At 32.9% G+C, this 24,295-nt stretch overlaps 1 protein-coding gene across 1 annotated transcript in view; it reads right to left on the bottom strand.

Moving 5' to 3' along the window:
* Positions 1-10,133: 10,133 nt before the first annotated feature.
* LOC140449058 (uncharacterized) overlaps positions 10,134-24,295 on the bottom strand; it is a 41,284-nt gene continuing 27,122 nt past the window's right edge. Inside the window, exons 4-6 of the mRNA XM_072542198.1 lie at positions 20,844-20,888; positions 13,926-14,153; positions 10,134-10,525 (exon numbers count right to left, since the gene is read on the bottom strand). Coding sequence (XP_072398299.1) covers positions 10,241-10,525; positions 13,926-14,153; positions 20,844-20,888 — 558 coding nt within the window. The 3' untranslated portion in view covers positions 10,134-10,240. The remainder of the gene's footprint in view (positions 10,526-13,925; positions 14,154-20,843; positions 20,889-24,295) is intronic.

Below are 24,295 nucleotides of genomic sequence, written 5' to 3'. Positions count from 1 at the left end.
AATAAGTCATTCTTACCTGTACAAACATTTTGAACGAGCACAACGAATTTACTGAGTAAATGTATTGAAAATCAACCTTTCTTATATAGTATTATTATTGACTGGTTTACAATAATTTCAATATCGCAATAGATTCCCTCGAAAGTACGAAGTTTTAAAATTCTTACAATATTTTCATATAATATTATTAGTAAATCTTAAGTTTCTCTATGTCATACTGATGAAACTGTAGTGGATCTGATAACACGGTAAAGGAGTTTAATTGTAGGTTACGGAACATTAAACTAAATGCCCAACTGATCAGTGTTGGCAAAAAACAAAAATTTTATTTGTAAAGCGCAATATACAGTGCATATGCTGTCTATACAGAATAATCAATTTAATGTAGGAGTAGTACAAAATCAGCGTTTAAAGGAGCAAATTTATATAGGTGCGAACATCATTTTCCTCCGCGAATTTTATTTTGCAAGTTAAGTTGTGACGTTTTGTCTCTAATTTTACAATGTTTAGTACTGAAGCTATAGCAATGTATAAAGCATTAAAATGCTTTGAAAAAACTTAGAATACATCTGTTACAATAGTATCTGCTCTATATCTGCCAGATCTTCTACAGCTCCCTTAAATATGTGATAAGGATATAGGATGAATAGGAGGTTATAATATACCTGTCAAACTTCTTGTTGTATATCAATATCGACATCTGTGTTGTCGCACTCGTAAGCAAGCCTGTTTTTCTAATATAAATTCTTTATAATTTGGATATCCTTTTCATCAACTTTGATTTTGATTTCTATCAGCTTATGATAATTGACCCGATTAAAAGCCGTTTTATAATTGAAGAAACAAGCAAATACAGCCTTTCTTGGATGTGTGCATTTTTGCAGAAATAAAATTTATATTGAGTATAGCTTTGCGTGTTCCAAAAACGTGTCGGAATCCAAACTATGAGTCGTTTAAATCTTAATCGCATTTACTTAACATTTTGGAAGTAAAAATCGAAACGTCAACAAAAATACTTAAAAGTAAAATTGTGTATTATTCTCAATAAAAATGGCACAAGAAAATAGCTTCAGAACTGTATTCACATATACTTAGTGACATAGAAATCCGAACACCCAGTTTAAATGATTTTATTTTAATAAAATTTTTGTACTTAATGAAGCATATTAAGTAAATTAATAAAATTTCAAAATGATTGCATTGCTTTAAAGCCCTTTTACCTTTAATAATGTGTGGATGTACCCCGATGTGTTACGCATTCTCCAACGCGCCTAGGAATGCTTCTCATCAGGTGGTCAATGTCCTCTTTTGGTATCTCATTCCAGGCAACCACCAACTCCTCTCGAAGTGCTTGTAGAGTCTGAGGAGGACGTTGCAAATTGAGCAATCTCCTACCCATCATATTCGACACGTGCTCAATCGGGAGATCTTGGTGGCCATGCTAACAATGTGACATCATTATGTTGAAAAAAGTCTATTGTGACTCTTGCAACATGTGGTCGGGCATTATCTTGTTGGAAAGTTGGATTTGCCAGGGTGTCAAGATAGGGTAAAAGGTGGGGTTCTAGAACTTCTTGGATATAACGCTGCGCGTTTATGTTACCTCTGATGAAGATTAAAGGTGTCCTGGAACTATAAGCTATAGCACCCCAAACCATAACTCCAACAGTGTGATGAACATGTCTTTCAAGAAAAAACTGTGGATTTCTCCTTTCACCACGTCGCCTTCTAACCCTCGCTCGACCGTCGTGCATGCCTAAACAAAATTGAGACTCGTCACTAAAGACAATACTGTTACATTCCTGATTCCAGAGTGACCGTTCTCTGCACCACTGAAGGCGATTACGGCGGTCTTCTGGAGTTAAAAGGAGGATCCAGTGTGGTCGGTATAAAAACAGGCCAAAACTTCTCATTCGTCGGTTAACAGTTCGCATGCCAATAGGTCTTCCGTGTTCTGTAAACCATTCATTTGCAATGGAACTGGTAATGGAGAAACGGTCTCTTAAGGCCAATAATCTTAGGTGGCGATCTTCACGGTCTGTTGTTCTACGGCGGCGTCCAGTGCCCCTTGCTCTTTGCGTACGGCCTTCTTGAAGCCATGCCTGACCACACCTAACCACAATGTCTACACTTCTTTGCACTCTAACTGCAACTTCTCGAAAAGAAAGTCCAGCTTCCCGAAGTCCCATTATACGGCACCTACCAAACTCACTAAGTTGACGAAATCGTACAGGTCTCCGTACTCTAGGCATCGTAACCAATCGTAAAGAATGTCAAAAACCACAATCCGCCAAATTTGGATTTTACTGCGGCTGAAATATTCATTTTTAAATTGTTAGTGAATTTAGAAACAAAAAGTATAAAAACCGAAATCTTCAACTGATAAGGCTAAAAACTTTATCACTTGTTTTTTTTTAGTTAGATGAATAAATTAAACCAAATTTTATTGAAATAAAATCATTTAAACTGGGTGTTCCGATTTCTATGTCACTTAGTATATTTAGTTGTATTTCGTAAGAAATACGCTATTGGCTTTACTTGAAAATAATCTATTTACCAAATATATATTACGACCATGCTATCGGCAGCTACATTAAATTATCATAAATAAATCAGTCTATCGTATTATATTGGGTTGTAAATTTTTAAAAATATTCATTTAACCATGACATTGGTGCCGGCGCAACATCGATGTTCAGGTATTTATAACAAAAAGGTGTGGCAACCGGAGTAAACAATAATGTAATATCTTAATCATTGCTTTTAAATATTCACAGCAAGGATTTTTTACTTTTCTACTGGAAAAAAGTACCAAAAGAAAAGACAAAAAAAATAAATAAGTTTAATTATCTAATTTACTCAAAACAATGAAGTTGATTTTTATTTTTAGCATTTATGTTAAATATTAATATTAAATAAAAATTACATTTTCATAGAATAATCGGATAAACAGCTCCACGAAAGGTATGAAAATTATGAATCTCGGAGGAATTTTTACTTAAAACTATGAAATGAAATGGAAGAACAATAAATTGAACTGAATGAATATTAATGGGTCGGGTCGTGGCTTATTTAGATCCGTAATCAACAGGTAATGCTTTTCCGTTCATTTGTCTTCATTTGTGTATGGATTAGGACAGTCTATGACCAGAGCAGCCGTCTCAAAAGTTCGAATAGCTATGATGATTGCCGATCTCCGCCGCGGAGATGGCACTTGAAGAAGAAGATGACCATAGACGAACTGCTTGCAGGTTTCAGAGGTCGCTGCAGTTTCAAAATGTGTATGCCGATGAACCTTCTAAACACGACATACAGTGTGTCCGTAAAGTATGGAATAAATTCGATATTTCCTAAAAGAAAAACCTTTTTAAAAAAATCTAAAACACATCGATTTTTAAATTTAATGTTCTACATTTTACAATAAAATTTCATTATACAAGGTGATAGACATTACAGTAATGACGTCATCGGCTCTTTTTTTTTAATGTAATACCCTGTATTTTAGGACATTTTTAAATCAATAAAAATGAGCTGTTTTCAAAAAAGTAGGATACTCAGGTCTAATGGATATAATTTGAAAGATATACGCTTAGAAAATAAATTATTTATTAGCAATTGCAAAAAAGTAGCCTACTTCTAGATTTTAGTAAACTGTAATTATTTTTAGTAATGTTCAATAACAATTAAGTAGTACAATAATTGTATTAATTCGTGAATGTTCTGTATTATTGCTTAGAATTAATTTTCAGTAGAAATGAATTTGAGTGTAAAGCAAAGAATTGAAATACTCATAATGATTAGGTATGGAGACAAATCGCGAACTCAGATGGAAGTGTGTAATTTATTTAATGATAAATATTGACAAATACCCATCATGCAGTCAACAGTAAGTAAGATTGAAAAGAAATTTAGATAAAATGATACGGTTGAAAATGCACGCAAATCAGGTCATCCCTCTGTAAATTATGTTACAACATTAGATGTTCTACTTGCTTTCGAAGAAGATGCGCACACTTCTGTTCGTAAGTTTAGTAGTGATCTCGATGTTTGAAAAACAAAGGTACACAAAGTACGTAAAAGTAAGTAAAATAAGTAAAATACACAGTTGTACAGGAATTAAACAAGGATGATCCAGATAAAAGAATGCAATTTTGCGACATAATGATGGATAACACCCACCGAAACCCTCTCTTGGTTCAAAATATTATTTGTTCTGATGAGGCTACATTCAAATTAAATGACGAGGTCAATCATCAGAACTGTAGGCACTGGGCAAAACAAAACTCCAACTGCTTGCGGGAACATCATACACAATACCCGCAAAAGGTAAACGTATGGGCTGGCAAACGTAGGCTTTAGATGTTCGAAGGTAGCTAAACGAAATTTTTCCGAACAGGCGGATTGGAAGACGTGGACATATTGAATGGCCGCGAGATCGCCAGACCTCAATTCTTTGGATTATTTTATGTGGGGTGATTTAAAGAATGTTGTTTATAAAACAAAACCTGCAAATATTGGAGACTTAAAAACAAGAATTCGTAAAGAAATAAACAATATTTCTCAAGAAAGCATAAACAAGGTTCTACAAGAATTTGTACAACGTTTGGGTTACTGTCAAATACAACAAGGGCTACAATTCGAACACTTAAAATTAAGTCATGTAATAATTACTAGATTACTTTCAAGTTATTTATTATAATTTATTTATAATTTATTAATATTATAAATCAAAAAAAATTAATTTTCTAAGCGCATATCTTTTAAATTATATCCGTTAGACCCCCAGTATTATACTCTTTTGGAATCAGCTCATTTTTATCGATCCAAAGATATCCTAAAATACAGGGTGTTATATTTAAAAAAAGAGCCGATGACGTCATTACTGTAATGTGTTGTAGCAGTCACAACTGCTAACATATAATTAATTAATATAATTTATTATTGAAATCCTAAAACCCCTCAGAATCCCGTTTATGAAACGTTTATGGGCAATAGACGAGACGATGCGCAAACTAAAATGAGCAAGAGGTGCTCGGCGAAGGGCAGTTTTGGCCAACAACTCACGCAGAGAGGTGTATTTCTCCAAGCCTTAACCGGCATTTTTTTTGTCTTTAAATCGGGTAGAAAATCTGGGATTGGATTTAATATTTTCCCCGAACATCAAGGGAGAAATTAGAACAGATGATAAAGAATCTTGATTGAAAAACCGACTTCCAAATCTATAGAAATGAATATTTAAGACCCGGCTTCCAAATCTACTGAAATAATTATTTAAAACCCAGGTGAGCAATTAAATCATTTAGTTTTATAGGCCTATCATTTTATTGATATTTTCATTGTCTTTTGAAATATTAAAAGTGTAAAATCCGAGTTTTCTCATATGTATCATGTGGCCTTGAGCCTAGATCGTTAATTTATCGGACACCTAATTAGTTTTTCTGTTTTTTTGTATACCTACTCAGTATAAAAAGTTTCATGCCTGATTTACTAGATATTCTTTAAATGCGCAGACGCAATAAATAGACAGGATGACAGTCAGCTGATAAAATAAAATGTTTGTTTGTTGTGGTAATTCGATGTAAGAGTATGTGTTGACAGTCATCTTTGGGTGCCTTGATGTTTCTCTAAATGTTATTTTTTTGTAGATTTCACCCGATTAGGATAACGTTTAATACTAGAATTAGTTTAACCAAACACCTAATTCAACCCATTGGAAACCAGGAACCGATTGTCTCCAGAACCACAGCGTTCCTCTTCATTCGTTTTTTTTCGGAGCCTCAAGGATCGTCAGAGTCTTAAGGGGACTTATCCAGGACCGCTGTAGTGTTGTGACAGACAGTAACAACTAGTTTCTCAGGGTTAAGGTTTTTCTTGTAATTTACAACTTTGTATATGCATGTACCAAGGTTAGTACTTATTACAGTTTTTGTAACATCTATAAAAGTTAGGTAAATAGCTATTAATTAATTAAATTAGATTCATTGTTAGGGAAGGGGTTCATGATTTTTGTATAGCGGTTTTTAAAAAGGAAGGGAAGAAATTTATGTATCAGGGTTTTTTTAAAAATTATATATATATATATATATATATATCTTTCCGAGTCTGTTGGCCATACTCATCACACTTGATCACTTTAGATATCTCCCAGCATCTGTGTGTAAGCATAACACTTACACATAGATCTGGTGTTTAGCTGCTTCGACAAATATTAGTCGTATATTTGTTAGGTAAGGTAGTTTCTTTTGTATAACCGTCACGGTTTTTTTTAGTATTTATATTCCCTACCTTACCTATCTAGGATTTAACTTTCGTAACTAACCTTAGTGTTAAGATCTCGCTTCTCCCATGGACTTAGATTATAGATTTACTAATACACCTTTTCGTTTGGCCCAGTAGTGGGGATATTTAATTTTGTCGTGGCTTTTTGGTCCTCGCATACCGTAGCCCCACTACTGTAATTATATTTTCTCTATATATATATATAGGTGAGTTTTGTTAGTTGTTAATATTATAAATATATTTGTTCCAAGTAGTTTTGCTTTTATTTCAGTTCCTGCTTACAATTATAATATAGCATAACAAGGTCAATATTGTCTTTTCGGTTTTTAAACATTATTACAGGGTATTAAATCAATACTACTTTATTCCTTGTTGTTCATAACTTCATTTATTTTTTTTTTTGTTAATTTCCTTCAGAAATTAGCTGGCGCCCATCTTAGTATTTTCCTAGGCATCTCCGTATATTCTCTTATCTTACCCCTTTTATAGTTCCAGATTTTCCGGTGCATTATTATATTGTATTCTTTTGGTTAAAAGATCTCTTTTCCCCTTATCTCAAAGCCAAATTCTAGTGTAGTGAGGCTAGCCCGAATTCGTGCTTGAGGTTTTGTGTCTCTGTGTTCTTTTGAGCTAAGCCATTCTTTTTATTATAACTTCTTTGCTAGTTCTTCTCTAATTGATCATCTCCTTCTCCATATACCACCCCTAAATTTTGTTTGGGTTTCGATTGGCGCTTTTGCGTTTGCACTTTAGTTGTTTCAATTGACGCCCAACTGCAATTTGAGTGGTTTCAGTGTATCACCTTGTAGAATGAAATTTTATTATAAAATGTAGAACGTTAAATTTAAAAATCGATGTGTTTTAGATTTTTTTAAAAAGGCTTTTCATTTAGGAAATATCGAATTTATTCCATACTTTACGGACACACTATATAATTGACTGTGTGTCCTACTGATTCGAGGACTATTTATTCATATAAATCTTATATATACTGTGGAAAAATATCTGATGAATTTGAATTTAATTTAGAAAAAGAATGCGTTTCAAAAATAAGACAAGCTGAAATACGTCTTATCCTATTTTTACCTACAACCGCAATATAATGACAGATAATTGTTTTAGTTATAGAGAACTTAGACGTAAACATAAAAATTTTATTACAGAAAAATGTCACCTACATTGGGACTTCAAACAAGAGTAAACGTGACTTCCCTTTATCCTTTTTATTATAAACAAACAGAATGGTAGGTCAGTTTTGGGGCTTTGTTAACAAAAGTAATAATCTTCATAAGGATCTTTATATACAAACTGTTGACAGTTTCATACCAACATGAATAATAGCTGTTCTAGTACGGACAAGTCACATTAAGTATTACTATACAAATCTTCAGATCATATTTGTTTTTATTTAAAAGAATATACCCGCATCAACCACTAAGGGTTATTAGCGGGGGGACATACACAAACAGAAAGATACATATTGTTACATAAAAAAAATATTTCTTTCTTCATAATCTGGTATATAGTTTAGTCATTTTAAGATAACTTAATAAAGACTGTAAGTTTGAAGTAAGTACACTTTTTAAATTGTCACTAAGGGCACACGCGATTCTTTCGTTCTGGTACACTGGACACTCGACAATTATATGTTTCAATGACAACTGAGTGTTGCACTTCGGAGCAGCCTCCTGGTTGAAGATATGCTTGTGGGTAACGAAAGTATGTCCTATTCGGAGTCTGTATGATGACTTACACTTTTCTATTACTTGGTAAGATGAGTTTGGTTTCTACTTGACTTAGACATTCTTTGAGTTTGTTGGCAGTGTGATTCCAAGTAGTTGGCCACGGTCTGTACATGTGGGCTTTGATATTTACTTTGTGATCAGTCCAAAACATTTGATTTATGATAGGAATACTTTGGTCGCTTGTTGCATTGCTTGCCAGAGAGTCCACTTCCCTATTACCACTTTTAAGGAAATATCTTTTTGTTGAGTCTGTAGATAAGATAACTCTTCGTTGATCTTGAGAAGTATGGCGTGAGTTGTATATAGCTGTTTTATTCCAAGTAATGCGCTCATTGAATTGGTGATGATAACAAATTTGCTTTCATTGATAAAACCATAATTTTTCATGGCTTAGTGAATTGCCGTAAGTTCTCCGCTATATATATACAACAATTTGTTGGGATTCGTATGGTAGACTTGACGTTTTCGTAGATGTAGGCTGCAGCATGTCCTTCATCACATTTGGAAGCATCAGTGAAGATTGTGATGGGTTGTTGGGTATTTGGATATTACATTTTTATAAGCTTGCTGTATAAGGAAAGGATGTGTGGAATGTTTCGGGAGTTCTTTTAGAGACGTGTCTATTCTTGGAGGTTTGATCATGCAAGGAGGAAAATTTACATGAAGAGGCATAGTAAGACTGAAATGTTCTAAATTAAGAACAATACGTTTTAGTCACTCAGGAAATGGTAGTTTTTTTATCGCAATGTTTCTGTAAAGATCGGAAGATATATTTGTTCTGCAAAGTATTGTTGAGTAGGTTATGTTGCTGTTGTTTGCTGAAATTCTGGCAACGTAATTTAGTGATAGGAGTTGGCTTCGTTGGCTTAAGGGCAGTTCATTAGCCAGAGCTTGTAAGCTACTTACTGGACTAGTTCTTGTGGCACCTAAAACTAATCTCAAGCACATATTTTAAATGTAGTCAAGTTTTTTTTAAAGATGTTTTGTTAGCAGTATCGTAGCATAAATAGCCGTAGTCTACTTTACTTCGTATTAGTGATCTGTATAGAGTAAGTAAGGTTGTTGTATCTGCCCCCAAGAGGTATTTGACAGCATTTTTATTAGATTAATTCTGGATTGGCAAGAACGTTGCAGATTGGTTATGTGGCCTTCCCAGTTTAAGTTACGTTCAAAAGGAAGTCCTAAGAAATTTATTTCTTCTGCGTGCTTCAGGACCACTCAATTTAGTGTTAATTAAACATTAGGATAATTTTTTCTTTTGCTAATAATTAAATAACGTGTCTTTTTACTAGAGCATATAAACCCCGTGTTTTGCGACCAGCTTTTAATTGTGTGTGTAAGGTAGTTTTAAGTATATGTGTTCCCAGAGTTACGTTGTTTGTTTTTAGATAAATGACCAAGTCGTCTGCATATGGGCTAGTAAATACAGGTAGTTTTATTTGATGTATAATACTACTTATTGCAATTAGAAAGAGAGTAGGACTTAGAGTAGATCCTTGTAAAGTGCGTTTTGAAGTACTCGTCTGGAAGATGTAAATCCATTGGTTCTAACTCGAAAAGTTCGTGTTTCTGGAAAATTTTTAATAAAGGACTACATATGCTCTTGAACATCCCATTCTTGGAGTGTTTTTAGTATAAGATGTCTCCATGTTGTGTCAAACGCTTTTCTTATGTCAAAAAATACGGCAATAAGTTTTTGGTTATGCAGAAAGGATTCATGTATACTTGATTCAAGTGTTATTAGATTGTCTTTTGTGGATCTACACGTACGAAATCCACTTTGTCTGATTCTTATTAGGTTCTGGTTTTCGAGGTGCCATTTAAGACGATAATTAAGGATTTTTTTCTAAAAGTTTTTAGGTACAACACGTAAGTGATATTGGACGATAGGAATTTGGATCGTCTTTTGGTTTATTATATTTAAGGATTGGAATTATAGTTGCTTGCGACCATAGATCAGGAAAGTCATGGTGAATAAAAATATTGTTAAAAATATCAACTAATAGGTATTAGTTTTGCTTTCAGAGGATGGTTATATTATGTTTTGTTTTTTATTATTAGTTTAAGTCAGAAAGTATATATTGAGACAGAAATTTAATCAAAAGCCACTTTCAGTCTATTGCTTTTTAATAATATATACAAAATGGATTACACAATAAATCAAGTAAAACAAAAAATAAATAATTAGACAAAAATCAACGAACAAACTGAGTGCCTTAATGATGGTACAAGGGAGCGTGGTGGGCAGCAGGAGCGGCTAGGAGTACTTTTCCGTGTCCATAAGCTGGAGCTGGGTGAACGGGATGTCCGGATTTTTCTACAACTGCGTTGAAGCCGTTGTGGTCATCAGCGGTGTAGTGAACAGTACGGAGAGTACCGTCTGGTTCAGCTACGGTGTAGGAGCCTTTCACTACGTCACCATCACGGACTTCGTGTTGGGTTTTGTGGTCTCCAGTGTGGCCGTCTTGAACTCCATAGTTGAATTCGTATTTTGGATGGGCCTAAAAAATGGTACAGAAATGGTATTGGTTTAAAACTTTTATGGAAACAAAAAAGTATTGAAAATTTTAACAAAAAAGTGTATATTCGTGATTATAGTGGACAAATTACCAAATTAGTAACTACAGTTGATGATGTATCACAAGGTAAAATAATTATCACTAAACATTCTTCAGGTATATATAAAGTTCTCTGATACTGAACAGGAGTTTCTGATTGAAATTTTCACTGTATCTGGTTTTATTTTTCACGCATATTTAAGAGCATTGTTACTTTTAAAGCATATGTAACAAATATTGTAGAATTAATTTACAGTATCTGTTAACATGATACATAGAAAAATAGCAATAACAACTATAAGCTTTTATTAAAAATACGTTTGAGTCTATAAAATTACTTTCACTAACATACTACAACATAAAAAGTTTTTCCTCTTTTTGCTTCATTCTTTTGCAGTTATCTATGCAGTGCAGTTTGACTTAATCTAGTCGTTGTAAAACATTTGCTTTAGTAACTCCTTGCACCCATTAAATACTCATCACTTGACAACTTTACCACATTTCGAAGGCTTCTCTTTAGCTTTTTTTTTATTTTTACGCCTCTACTCCTTATATAGGAGAGCGACAGTGGACCAAGATGACGACATGACTGGACCCGACATACTAAGGGTCAAAACACCAGGTCCCGACAATCCCGTTTAACACCTTTTACGACAAAGGGTAGATTCCGAAGGAATGTCTTCGATCGACCTTTGTAGCCATACCTAAAACACCAAGTGCAAAACACTGTGATCAACACCGCTTAATAAGCTTGATAAATCACATTACCATAGTTTTCACCAAAATCATACACAATAGAATATATAACAAATGCGAAGCAAATATATCGGAGTCACAGTTCGGATTTCGAAGCGCATTGGGCACAAGAGAGGCGCTCTTCAGTCTGCAAGTTTTAATTTAAAGATGCAGAGACATGCACAAGGACGTCCACTTGTGCTTCATCGACTTCTCCAAGGCGTTTGACAAGGTCAAACATGATAAATTCATGGAAATGCTCAGGAAGATGCATATTGATGGCAAGGATCTGCGCATAATAACCAGTCTCTATTGGAACCAAAGTGCTGAGATAAAGATGGGCAACTTACACAGTGGGAAGATAGATATTAAAAAGGGTGTACGACAGGGATGCGTCCTCTCGCCGCTCCTGTTCAATATATACTCTGAACAAATCTTCAGAGAAGCACTGGGAGAAGTTTCGGAGGGTATCAAAGTAAACGGAGAGGTAACCAATAATATTAGATATGCTGACGACACAGTTATTATCGCAAATGACTGCAACGAGCTTCAAAGACTCATGCAAAGCATACACACAGCAAGTCAAGAATATGGTTTAGAACTCAATACAACCAAAACTAAATGCATGCTCATCAGCAGAACACAACAACCTCCGATGCAATTGACATTAAACAACCGAAAAATAGAACAAGTGGAGACATACACATACCTTGGAACCACAGTCAACACAAAATGGGACCAGTCAACAGAAATAAGATCACGAATTGAAAAAGCGCGAAACGCGTTCAACAATATGAAAAAGTGGTTCACAAGCAAAATCTAAATGGAACTAAAATTAAGACTGGTCAAGTGTTATGTCTTCCCGGTCTTGTTCTATGGAGCAGAGGCATTTACTACAACGGAAGCCACCCTGAAGAAACTAGAATCCTTTGAGCTGTGGATATATCGCCGTATTCTTCGGATATCCTGGACAGACCACATCACGAACGTGGAAGTAATGTAGAGAATAGGCAAAAGCAAAGAAATAATCTTCACCGTAAAGAAACGGAAGCTTGAGTACTTCGGACATGTCATGAGGCATACTAAGTACCGGCTGCTACAGTTAATAGTCCAAGGAAGAATCGTCAGTAGAAGGGGACCGGGAAGAAGACGACACTCATAGATGCATAACCTGCGACAACGGTTCGGACTAACATCGACCGAACTGTTCAAAGGTGCCGTAAACAAAGTCAAAATAGCCTTGTTAATAGCCAACGTCCGAAACGGATAGGGAAAGGAAGAAAGAAAGATAGACTCCTTATAGCAAGCTTATCAATATCTAACAACTAAGTATTTGAATTATATCTTTTAAATTGAGATGCTGATTACAAAGAACAGTTTTCATTCTGTAAAATATTTTGGCGTTCTTAATTCTGAAGCAGATTTTATAGAGTGATCCAAACTATTATTCAAGTTAAGAACGCTGGTTTATATTGAGATGTAAGGGGGACACAAAACACAGCTCTTCTAAAACGCGTAACGGATATCAATATACAAAGTTTTCATTTAAAAAATCGTTCATTGAAGGTATAATAAAATAAAAGAACCCTTTCAAGCTACATCACAAACCGTTTTTGGAATGACTATTCCATCATCGGTGGTTTTACTAGTTATACATTTGTGAAGCCACAATAAACGGAAAAAACCCTTTAAATAAATATAGTTAAATTAATTTGAAGTAACATTATTGCTGATAGCATTCTAGGATATTTCAGTTTTAGATGGAATTTACTTCATGGCAACTTAAGTCTCCTAAACTTTGATTGCTGGCCCTGAGCCGAAGTGCCTACGAGCTTGATTTTTTAGAGAGTTAAGATTTTTTAAATAAAATTTTTGTTATTTATGGTATGCAGCTGACTACACGAAATTAATTTTCCTTGTGGATCAATATACCTCTAGATATTAATAAACTCCTATGTATGAATGAATCTTCCTTATTTGGAAGACTATTTCCAAGTCGAAATTGAAATGTATCCAACTGTTGTTGAATGATTTAATATTCTATGATGTATATTGTAAATGTTTTTTATATATTTTTAATATGTGTACATAAAAGTACAGTATCTTAGTACTTTTTCGAAGGTACTTTCTTTAATAAGGGCATACTACAGACGTAAACTAATCATCTGGAATCTGGAAACTTGTATTATATATATATATATATATATATATATATATATATATATATATATATATATATATATATATATATATACATTTTTGTATAGGTTTGATATAGGTGTGTTCGGTAAGTGAGAATTTCTTTATTTATTTTACCAGATCCTATAGCTGTATTGATTTTTATTCTTTGCTTTCCTATATTAGATACGCTAATTGTTATAATATATCTTATCTATAATATATCAGAATGCCTTTCTGAGATTGTCCTTTCCTATCTGAGAATCTATTGTACAACTTTTGTATATTTTTTTCTGTCCTCCTACTTTCTCCTGTGTTTCCCAAATAGTCAAAAACCTTTATTATCTTTTATCATCAACGATACTTCTCTTTATCTTTTGAAAGTAATTAATATAAAAAAAAACTAGAACATAACTACATTATTACTTACATAGTAGTCTACGTCATGGTGAGCAGATTTCACCAAAGCTGGAGCAGCATATGCGTGGTGAGCTACAGGTGCGGCATAAGCATGAGCTACTGGTGCGGAATACGCATGGGCTACAGGTGCCGAATATGCGTGAGCTACAGGTGCTGAGTAGGAGTGCGCTACTGGGGCGTGTCCATAGTCTAACAAACCTGCATTAGCCGCGGCTACGAATGTAGCGATTGCAAGGATCTGTAATTAGAAAATTATTTCATAATTTTATGTATTTAAAAATACCGTTTTTTCGGGGTTTATAGTTACTGAACACATAAACATTTGATGTCATTTAAGAAAACGAATTTTATCATTATTAAAATACTTGCAATAAAATAATTTGGTAGTGCATTATTTATTGGAAAAACACCAGATAAAAATGGAGAAAGCGCAGTAAAATTATTCTAGTAATTAACAGAAAAAATTGCTTAAAAGTAAAAAGTGCAAAGGTCTTTGTAACAAACTAAAACACTCAAAAAAAGTCGGCACTAACTAGAAGAAATAAAAACCTTAAAAGGCTTATGCTAAACCTAAAAAACTAAGCGATTCAAAAATGCCTATTAAAACTTATTATTACAACTATTAATAAGATCCAATACTCTATACGAAAATCAACTAAACATCAAAAAGACCTCAAACAAGTAATGGCAAGCAATATTTAGCACTAATAAATAATAAAATTAACAGTTGGTAAACAGCAAACCAAAACCAAAAAGAAAACATGTGTTTGAACACTTGAAAATGTATTTTTACAAATAACAGAAACTTATAAACTACATAATTGACTACCTTGACTTAAGAGTGAACCAAATTTGTAACGGTATCCAAAGTTAAGTCCACTTATATAATAGTCCATACTGTTATTATAAATCTAACAAATACCACAAAAATTCGTGGTTATAATTTTTTAATAATAAAGTTATTACAAGAGTTGCTTTTAATTAAAATTAAATCAATTAATCAACGTGATACATCGTCGCAACTTTGCGACGAAAAATTTTTTAAGTACATTCTACATCTATTTTTAGTCCAACATATTTAGACTTTTAAGAAGGCAAATTATCCATTTTGGAAAGATATTTGTTACCTGGTCATGTTTTTAATTTCATTCCTCTGCATTTTAAATGAATCTGCATACTGCTTTGTCCACTTTGCTTATTGTATAGTCAATATTTGGGTGAGCAGGATCTACTGAGAATATTTGTGGTTAGTCCAAGTTCAGTCTTATAAAGCCTTAAGAGAATTTTTTCACAGCAAGTCAATATATATTTTAACCTTTTGGCTTGCCTTTGACCTGGAAGGTTTTTTTAGTATGCTGGACTAAGTTTCTTTTTTTTTCGACATCTTTCACTGTGTGGGTTTTTTGTATACTTTAAAATAGTATTCCTGGTATGGTTACAGGAATAATAGTTCTTTCTCCAGCAAGCAATTACAATTTTTATTAAAAAAACACAATTTAAATTTAAAATAAGTTTACTGATGTTTCAATTTCCACTTCGGCAATCGTTTTAAAAATTCAAAACATTGACAATACGATTTTTAACGTTGAAACGTCAATAAACCTGTTTTAAACTTAAATTGTGGCTTATTCCCAATAAAAATAATACTTGCTTCAAGAGGCCACATCAAAATAGCTTCAGAATAATATTCTCTACCAAGAGTTTAATAATCTGAATACCAACAATTTCTTTATGTCCTGCAATCACAGAAAGCTAATATTTTGTTGTACTCGTTAGTTGCGACAAAGCATATTTGCAATTCCATGCTGTTACCTTCGTCTTTTTCTTTTTTTTTTTTTTTGGACATGACCCTGTTTGTTTTTTAATGTGCTGCAGCATGTTTTTACTCCTTCGTTTTGGTGATCTTCCCACTGATTGTCTGCTTATTGGGAAACCGAAAAATCTAAAATCGTAATAATAGCTGAACCCGAAAAATCTGCAGCAGAAGCTACTTTAAATAGAGTTTTTAGCTTACTACCAATACTATCTAAAATCTATAAGAATCTCTTGACAAACCGTTTTTTTTTGAAAGCTAAAAAAATGCTATAGAAAACTAAGGAAAGACAAAAATATGAAAAACAGAATGAAAGCACGTGAATTATATATATGAAACAATTTATAATATATATCCAGATTAGAGTACATAAGAAGATACTGCTACAATTATTTTAGGGAAATTGTTGGAGAGGAACGAGTATCAATATAAAAAAAAATATTAATTTAATATTATATAATATTAAATATTATATTATATCTGCAGCTTAGTATCCGAATAATCAGATGTTACGTTTTTTCTGTCTTACAGTATGGCTGTAAAAGTTGGACAATAGACTCTAAAATAGAAAAAAGAATAGATGCCTTTGAGATGTATATATACAGACGAATGTTGAGAATTCCATGGGTACAAGGAGCTACTAATGTTGAGGTACTTCGTCGCGTGTGTGAACAAAAAGAATTACTAAGAATAATCAAAGAGAGGAAAATGCAATACTTGGGTCATGTGTTGAGAGGCGAAAGATACGAATTACTTCAAGTTATACTGGAAGGAAAAGTACAGGGCAAAAGATCAGTAGGCAGACGCTAGAACTCGTGGCTGAAAGACCTGAGGAGATGGTTCGACCGCTCATCCGCAGAAACCTTTCGCGCAGCAGTTTCCAAAACTACAATTGCCATTTAGATTGCCAACCTTCGAAAGGAGACGGCGCCATGAGAAGAGAAGGTTAATATTAATCGTCTTATTAGTCATTTGCATTTTCTCTGGAAGACTCAGCAACAATGCTTGCTTTTTCGTTTCTGTTTGCTTGCGGCTTTGTGTCATGCGTCAATTCATCATAAAAGTAAATTTCAATAAAGGGTGTGATTTGGTTTTTATTATAATTTAACTATTTAATGTCTCTCCATTTTAAAACACGGTTTTCGCAACAAAAAATGTCAGGATTTTTATTTTTTAGTTTTTCTATTAGGGCGGAGCTCCCATTAAACTTCATAGTGCGAACTACGAGCCCTAACAACTATATGTTGGAACAAGCAGTTATTTTGCGAATATAATGCCAATTCGCCAATATTTTTTTATTTAATGTTAAGTATGATATAAAAAACATTTTTTCTGATCTATGGAATTATTTTTGCGGCTTAATTATATATTTTATATTGATTACAATTTAAATAATTGCTTGATAAGAGAAAACTGCTGACAACTACATATTAGAACATTTTTTGCTTTTCCTTCCGTTTCTTAAATTTTATGAGTCTGGCGCAAAGAAGGATTTGATGAATAGTTAACAACCGTCAGTTTTATTACGAGTAAAATATAAAAATGGCACGTGGAAAACCTACTGATCCAAAAGCTCGAGAACATATTATTCATCAGTACAATAAAGAAAAAACAATGCGTGGATTTTTCAGTGAATTGACTGTAGCAACAGCACGAAATATTGGGAAACTGCCGGTTTTGATGTTCGCGGCAAAAGCTCAGGTCGTCCAAAAGCTGTTTCTCAAAGGAGGGTACATCATTTAATTAGAATATGTATATTCACGTAAGAATAGAATAGAATATGTATATTCCGAAATATGTAAGAATATGAATAGAGAAACTGGGATAAATGTTTTCATAGAATTGTGTCGTAAACATATCCACAAAAGCTATCTTAGTTTTTATAAGTTATGTTTGATAGGTTCTTTTTTGAGAAATAAATTTTCTATTTGTTGGATTATTCAAGTAAGCCAACATTGTTAACGGAAACTCAAATAAGGAATCGTTATATTTGGGCTAAATCAAAACTTTCGTGGACCAAACATAACTGGAAGCAAGTTATCTATAGCGACGAAAGCAAATTAAATGTCTGCGTGTAAGATTATCGAAAGCGTGTGATTCGAAAAAAAAAAACAAAAGCATTCCATAAGGAGTGACTCAAAAGGATTGTAAAGTTTCCATAGGGCATCACGGTGTGGGGTTTTTATGTCGACCAGAGGGTTGGGAACTTTACATTTTGTTAAAGGAATACTAAACGTAGCCAAATATCAACATATCCTTGAACATTCGTTTTTACCAAGTGCTGCAAAGTTATATCAGTCTGGAGATTTTATCTTTCAATAGGACGGCGCCTCATGCCATACGGCTAAATTTATCAAAAAATGGATTTAAGAACATGATGTTAAAGTTTTGTCACATCCTTTTAGCAGCCCAAATTTTAATACAATAGTGCCAGTTTAGCATAAAATGAATGAACGCCTAAGAAATAACCCTCAGCGTACTTTGCCACAACTACGTGCTAAATTGTGAGAAATATGGGATAGTTTCACCCCTGAATTATGTGAAGGCCTAGTAGACACAATGCCTAATAAAATTCAGGTTGTTATTCAAGCTAAGGGTAAAGTTACCCTTATTAATTATTTTTTAATTTGTTAAAAACCTCTTGTTCCAATATTTCGCTGTCAGCATTTTTTTATTATCAAACAATTAGTTAAATAGAATTAATTAAATTAATTAAACATAAAATATACAATTAAACTGTAACAATAGAACTAATAAAAGAAACTCTAAAAGTAGAAAGTAGAATCCGGATACAAAATGAATTAACGGAAACAATAGATGTGATAAAGGGACTACGCCAGGGAGACGCTCTATCATACATCTTGTTCAACATCGTACTCGAGAAAATACTGAGGGACACAACAGTCAATACACGAGGAACAATCATTAATAAAAGCGTGCAAATACTAGCATTTGCAGATGATGTTGATACAATCGCAAGGTCAAGAAGAGAAATGATAGAGGCATACAACCAAATAGAACAAGCTGCATACAATAGTGGTCTTAAAATCAATCAGACCAAAACAAAATATATGCAGGTAAGTAAAAACGCAGAAATAAGGCAGCCACAAAATATAACAATAGGAGAAAACAACATTGAGGGGGTAAAAAACTTTATATACTTTGGATCCCTAGTCACGTCTGTTAATAACGTGGCGGAGGAAGTGAAGAGGCGAATATTTATTGCAAATAAATATTACCATGGCTTAATTAGGCAACTAATATATAAAACTAAGATATAAAACCCTAATAAGACCGGTACTCACATACGGCTCAGAAACCTGGACACTCACTAAAAGAGAGAAAATGTTGATAGCCACCTTCGAAAGAAAAACCTTGCGACACATTATATAAGGAAACAAAAGAAAACGGAATATGGCGAAAAAGATACAACTCTGAACTATACAAAATATACCAGGATCCGAATATTATAACATTCATTAAAATAGGACGGCTACGTTGAATAGGACATGTAAAAAGAATGGAAGAGGGCGAAATACCAAACAAAATATTCAAACAGATCCCAGTAGGAAAAAGAACAAGAGGAAGACCGAAACTGAGATACTTAGAACAAATAGAAAATGATATAAGAACCTTATAAAATAAAAAACTGGAGAAAAAAAGAACGAAACATATCAGAATGGAGAAGAATCCTGGAACAGGCCAAGACCCAAAAGGATTGTCGAGCTAGTGATGATGATGAAACTGTTACAATTCCATATTATATCATAGAAAAACCTGCTTGTTCCAAGATATAGTTGTTAGGTCTCGTATGTGCACAAATTGTTTGCTTATATTCTTGTTCTTATTCTGGCCGCCGAGTTGTTTAATACATATCTGGCTCATTTTAGTCATCATTGTACATATAATATCATTCCGATAGCACATAAAAATAAATATATTAACAATACACAATATTTGAGGGGGAGCAAATGCTAAACGACAAATGGTAGAGTTATCATTTTTTCGAATTGTATATTTAATTAAGAAAAATTAGGAACATTATATAAATATGACGGAAGTTTAGAAAAGAGACCGATCAGATATTTAAACTAATATATTCAAGATTTATTCGATGTCATAAACGTAGTATTACTAGAAACGTATAATAGAAATTATCTATTTTGTAGATGCTCAACTGGAATCCATAAAATTATTGGAATACATTTAAAAACTTAGTTCTGAAAACAGCGGGTCATAATATAGATACAGAAACACATTAAAAAAGATGACACTAAATAGCAAACGAAATACTACTACTATTGGAGTGAAAATTGAGGCAAAAATTAAAAAAAGTGACGACATAAAAAGAATTCATAAGGGAAATTAAATAGAAATAATTCGTGTAAAATTGAGATAGAAGATTTGTAAAACAAACAAGACAGATAATTACACATAAAGGTAAATCTAATGAAAGTAATGGGTCAACAATTAAAACTTTTTAAATACTAAATTATTTACTATTAAAAATTAAATTTGATTTGAATGACAGAAATATTTTTTAAATTATTTACCTTAAATTATTTTAAAAAATGAATTAAGCAAAAGCTTGTTTAAAAAATAATACAAGTAATTAATATATTTTTAAAAGTAACCGCAAACAAAGTACAAAGACCTTATTTTCAATTTGAACTTTAAATTTTTTCCGGACTCTAATTTGAAAATCTTTTGGCTGGATATCGAAAAATATTATAAAGAATTTTAAACTTTAATTTGTTATTTAGTTTCAAAAAATATATTATTTAACTTTAAAATTGATTAAATAAATTTTAAGCAACATAACTAGATAAACTATATATGAAATATTGAATAAAAGGGCATATAGAAAATGAGCAGATGATAAAAACAAATTGAAAATATTTCAAAATAATGTTATAAAATGCAAAATTAATTACAAAATAATCTTAACAGTCAACTTATTTAAAAAACGTACTAAAACCAAACGCCAGTAATGATGTTTATAAACTACAAAAAAAATTAATCACTTCACAATACCGAGTATCTTTTACATCGATTGCAAAACAAATCCCACAACACCAACCTGTACAGCAATTAAGAAACAAATGCAATACTTGCCTTTGAGAACATGTTAATGTGTATAATGTTAATACTGAGACAATACTAATCTGAAAATGATTATTGTGTCTTTTATATACCGCTATTGCCAAAGATAGGAGTAGCTGGGACCATTAGAGATTATGCTGCCAAAATATTAGAATCGACCTTATGACGAAATAAAAGAATGTGACCTAGTTAGGAATAAGTACTAAGGTAAGTATTAATGGTAGATCACGCGATATAATCAATTGATCATTATTATTTTGAGAAAATCAAGGGCACTATATATTTAATATTTTTGCAGAATGGGAAGCCTATTTTACAAGGAAATAATTAAGTTTGATTGATTTTTTAACACTCATCTGAAGACAAGGCCATAGAACACCAATTAACTAAATTAATGATTATTGCTTGTCTGGTTATAATTTCTTGTTTTGTATACAAATTTGATTGTCTTAGTGATGATTTATTTTACTTCCTTTTACGTTATTTCTTAAAGTAACATTGCGTCAATGATTTTCTGTCTATATTCTTGTAACCATATTTTTTGACAACGATTTATTTGGCTTCTATCCACAATCCAAATAAATCGTTGACAAAAAATGAGGTAAGACTAGGATTTAACAAGATCAAGTAAAATCTGTGGATTCTGTAACCTCCCCTTTGGACTACAGAAATGGTAGCAAGTTTTGGATAAAATTAAAATCCCAAATCTAAGTCTAATTATTTCTAGAAATAATGATTTCTCTCTAAAGAGTAACTAAATATGACTTTCTGTTTTTTTTTTTTAATTAAAGTGTCTCAGCAACTGTGGGCCATTGACACTGGTACAAAGTTATTACAACATGTTTATGTTTACATACATATACATACAATCTGTTTATATACACGTTAGGATACATTAGCAACATCTTAATATAATTATACTAAGTAGTTCTTTTAGGAAACGAATTATGGCACGGTACATGTTTGTAGAACCACATAGATCACTTAAATTATTTTGAATGTTGCAGTAGTCTCTTTGAGGTTTGTAGTGGACGCATTCTAGTAATATGTGCTGGACTGTTAAGGACTCATTACAATGTTCACAGCGAGGATGGTTTTCAGAAGACATCAGATGTCCATGAGTAAGACGAGTGTGACCTATTCTGAGCCTTCTGATAATAATATTGTTTTTGTGCTCATTTGAGGCATGGTGATGGAGTTAACAGTTGAATTGTGCGTAGTTTTGTATTTTGCACGTTCCAGTGTGTTTGCCAAGTGCTTAGTACGTCGTTCTTAATACTGGCCTTTAGGTCTTGGTGAAGTTGTATGTTTTTCATATTTTCTAAGGAGCAGGCCAGTTTTGCTACATAATCAGCATTCTCATTTCCATTGACACCAACATGGGATGGTATCCGGATGATAGTTACTGAAACACCATTTTTTGACTGCTGTTGGCAGATACTGTGGATGCACTGTACAATGGGATGTATGGAGTATATATTTCTGATTGAGTCAACTGCGGAGACAGTCGGTGCATATTGCTATTGTGTGAAAACATATATTTTCTTGTAATATTTCTTCGACCTCCCTATTGAAGTTTTCTTTTAGAAAGTTTTTCGGTAACCTTAGATAAAAGCCATAGTCGCTGTAAATATCGATTCATATTCCATTAATCTTCATTGATAAGAACTATCTTCAGAGTGATCTTATGGCAGCATGTCATTTAACAATTACAGGATTGTCTTATTGAAGATTTAATTTTGTTGTTTGCCAGTTGGGTCTCTAAAGATCTATGCCATTTTTCCTTTTTTTCCATTTCCTCCAAAATATTGTCCTCATTTACATCATGCCCAATAATATCTAGGTCGTTATATTTGTTTGAAGCCTGTTTAACTTGCTTCAAAATATTTTCTTTGTTTTCATCATCTGTTTGCATCAGTACGTTATTCTGTTTATGAGCCAAAAAATTTTGTATAATTTTAAAATTTTCTTGAGACCATCCAAATAATCCAATTTCAATTCCATAAATTAAGTTAGATATGGTTTAGTTTTTGTTGTACAAGATTTTAAAAAGATTCATCATCATTCATAAGTGACTGGACAATCCATTGTGGATCTTGGCCTGCTTACAAAAAAGTCGCGACACCTGTCGATTTATCTTCTGATCCTTAGAATCTGTAGGTCTTCCTCCACGTCATTAATCCATCTACTTCGTGGTCATCCTTTACTTTCTGTACCGTCTAGTTTTGAAAAGATTCAGTGCTTTTTAAAAAAATTAGATTGCTAAATTATTGACCGACAAACATGGAAGGCAATAGTAAACGCGGCAAAGACTCACGAAGAGTTGTGGCGCCATTGATGATGATGATGACGATGAAATAATTAAACAAAATCTATTAAGTAAATCTGTAACATTTTTTTTATAATTAAAATAATAAACACTTTTAAATCCCTTTACCTCTGTTGCTGAGACCCATGGCCGTATTCGCAAACAGCTATGCGGGTGGGCTCACTCATCTTTGTTAAATTTTATTGGAACATACCGACTTCTCAGAGTACGGAAGAATATACTTATAAAAAGACGCCGAAGTAGTATACTTTATGGTAGGGCTTGGATTATTCTTTTTCGGTTCCAGGCGGGTTCTGTTTAAAACTTTAGTAAAGATCGTCGTAAAGCACTAGTATTTTTCTTAGAGAACGTAATTCAGAAGTTTTTATCTCTTCTCACGTTTGTTCCCGTTACTTCCTATGTTAGTTAGAACCTTTTTATCTTTCTAGAAATGGATACAGTCTGGCCTGTCGTTTTTAAGTGGGGGTTAGCCCACCTTTTTTTTTGGAAGCTTGTGAAATTTTGAGAGGAAGAATATCACTTCTGGAAGGGCAGTCTTTGAGTAAGACGCTTGCGTATCTTACCGTTCTCTGTGAATTTTTTCTTTAAGTGTGTATATATTTCTTTCTTTCTAATACCATATTAGATTAAATATGGTTACCATTATTGGTACCATTATTTTAATTAACTTCAGTGCTTGTTACTAATAAAGTATAACAAAAATCAGTAGTAGTCCAGTAGTCATCTAAATTTCATTGTAAGTTATTGTAATCATATTACCTTCAATTATCTGGGTGACTAATATGGTATGTAATCATATTACCCAATCCTGGCCGAATCAGCCTCAAACCATTTCTTAACCTGTAGTTAAGGTTAACTACCCATTTAGCAATTTAATTAAAGGAACATTTAATATTTTAATACGAACTTTCAAGCAGCTATTAAGAACTCCTCACCAATAATTTTTAGGAACATTTAATTCTCAGTACGAACAGCTAATTATTAAACAACAGTGCGAGACAGATAATTCACTTAAAACCAAGTGAGGGTTGGTTTAATTTTTATAATACAGAAAGGAAGCCTAACAAAACCAAGATAAACATTAGGAAATTAAAGGATCCCAACATTAAACAACAAGTACAGGAATCCTTAAGAA

This window comes from Diabrotica undecimpunctata, chromosome 8 (assembly GCF_040954645.1).
Source record: "Diabrotica undecimpunctata isolate CICGRU chromosome 8, icDiaUnde3, whole genome shotgun sequence".
NCBI classification, from domain to species: domain Eukaryota; kingdom Metazoa; phylum Arthropoda; class Insecta; order Coleoptera; family Chrysomelidae; genus Diabrotica; species Diabrotica undecimpunctata.
Note: the sequence above shows the minus strand (reverse complement) of the source record. Positions and strands in the feature narration are given on the sequence as shown.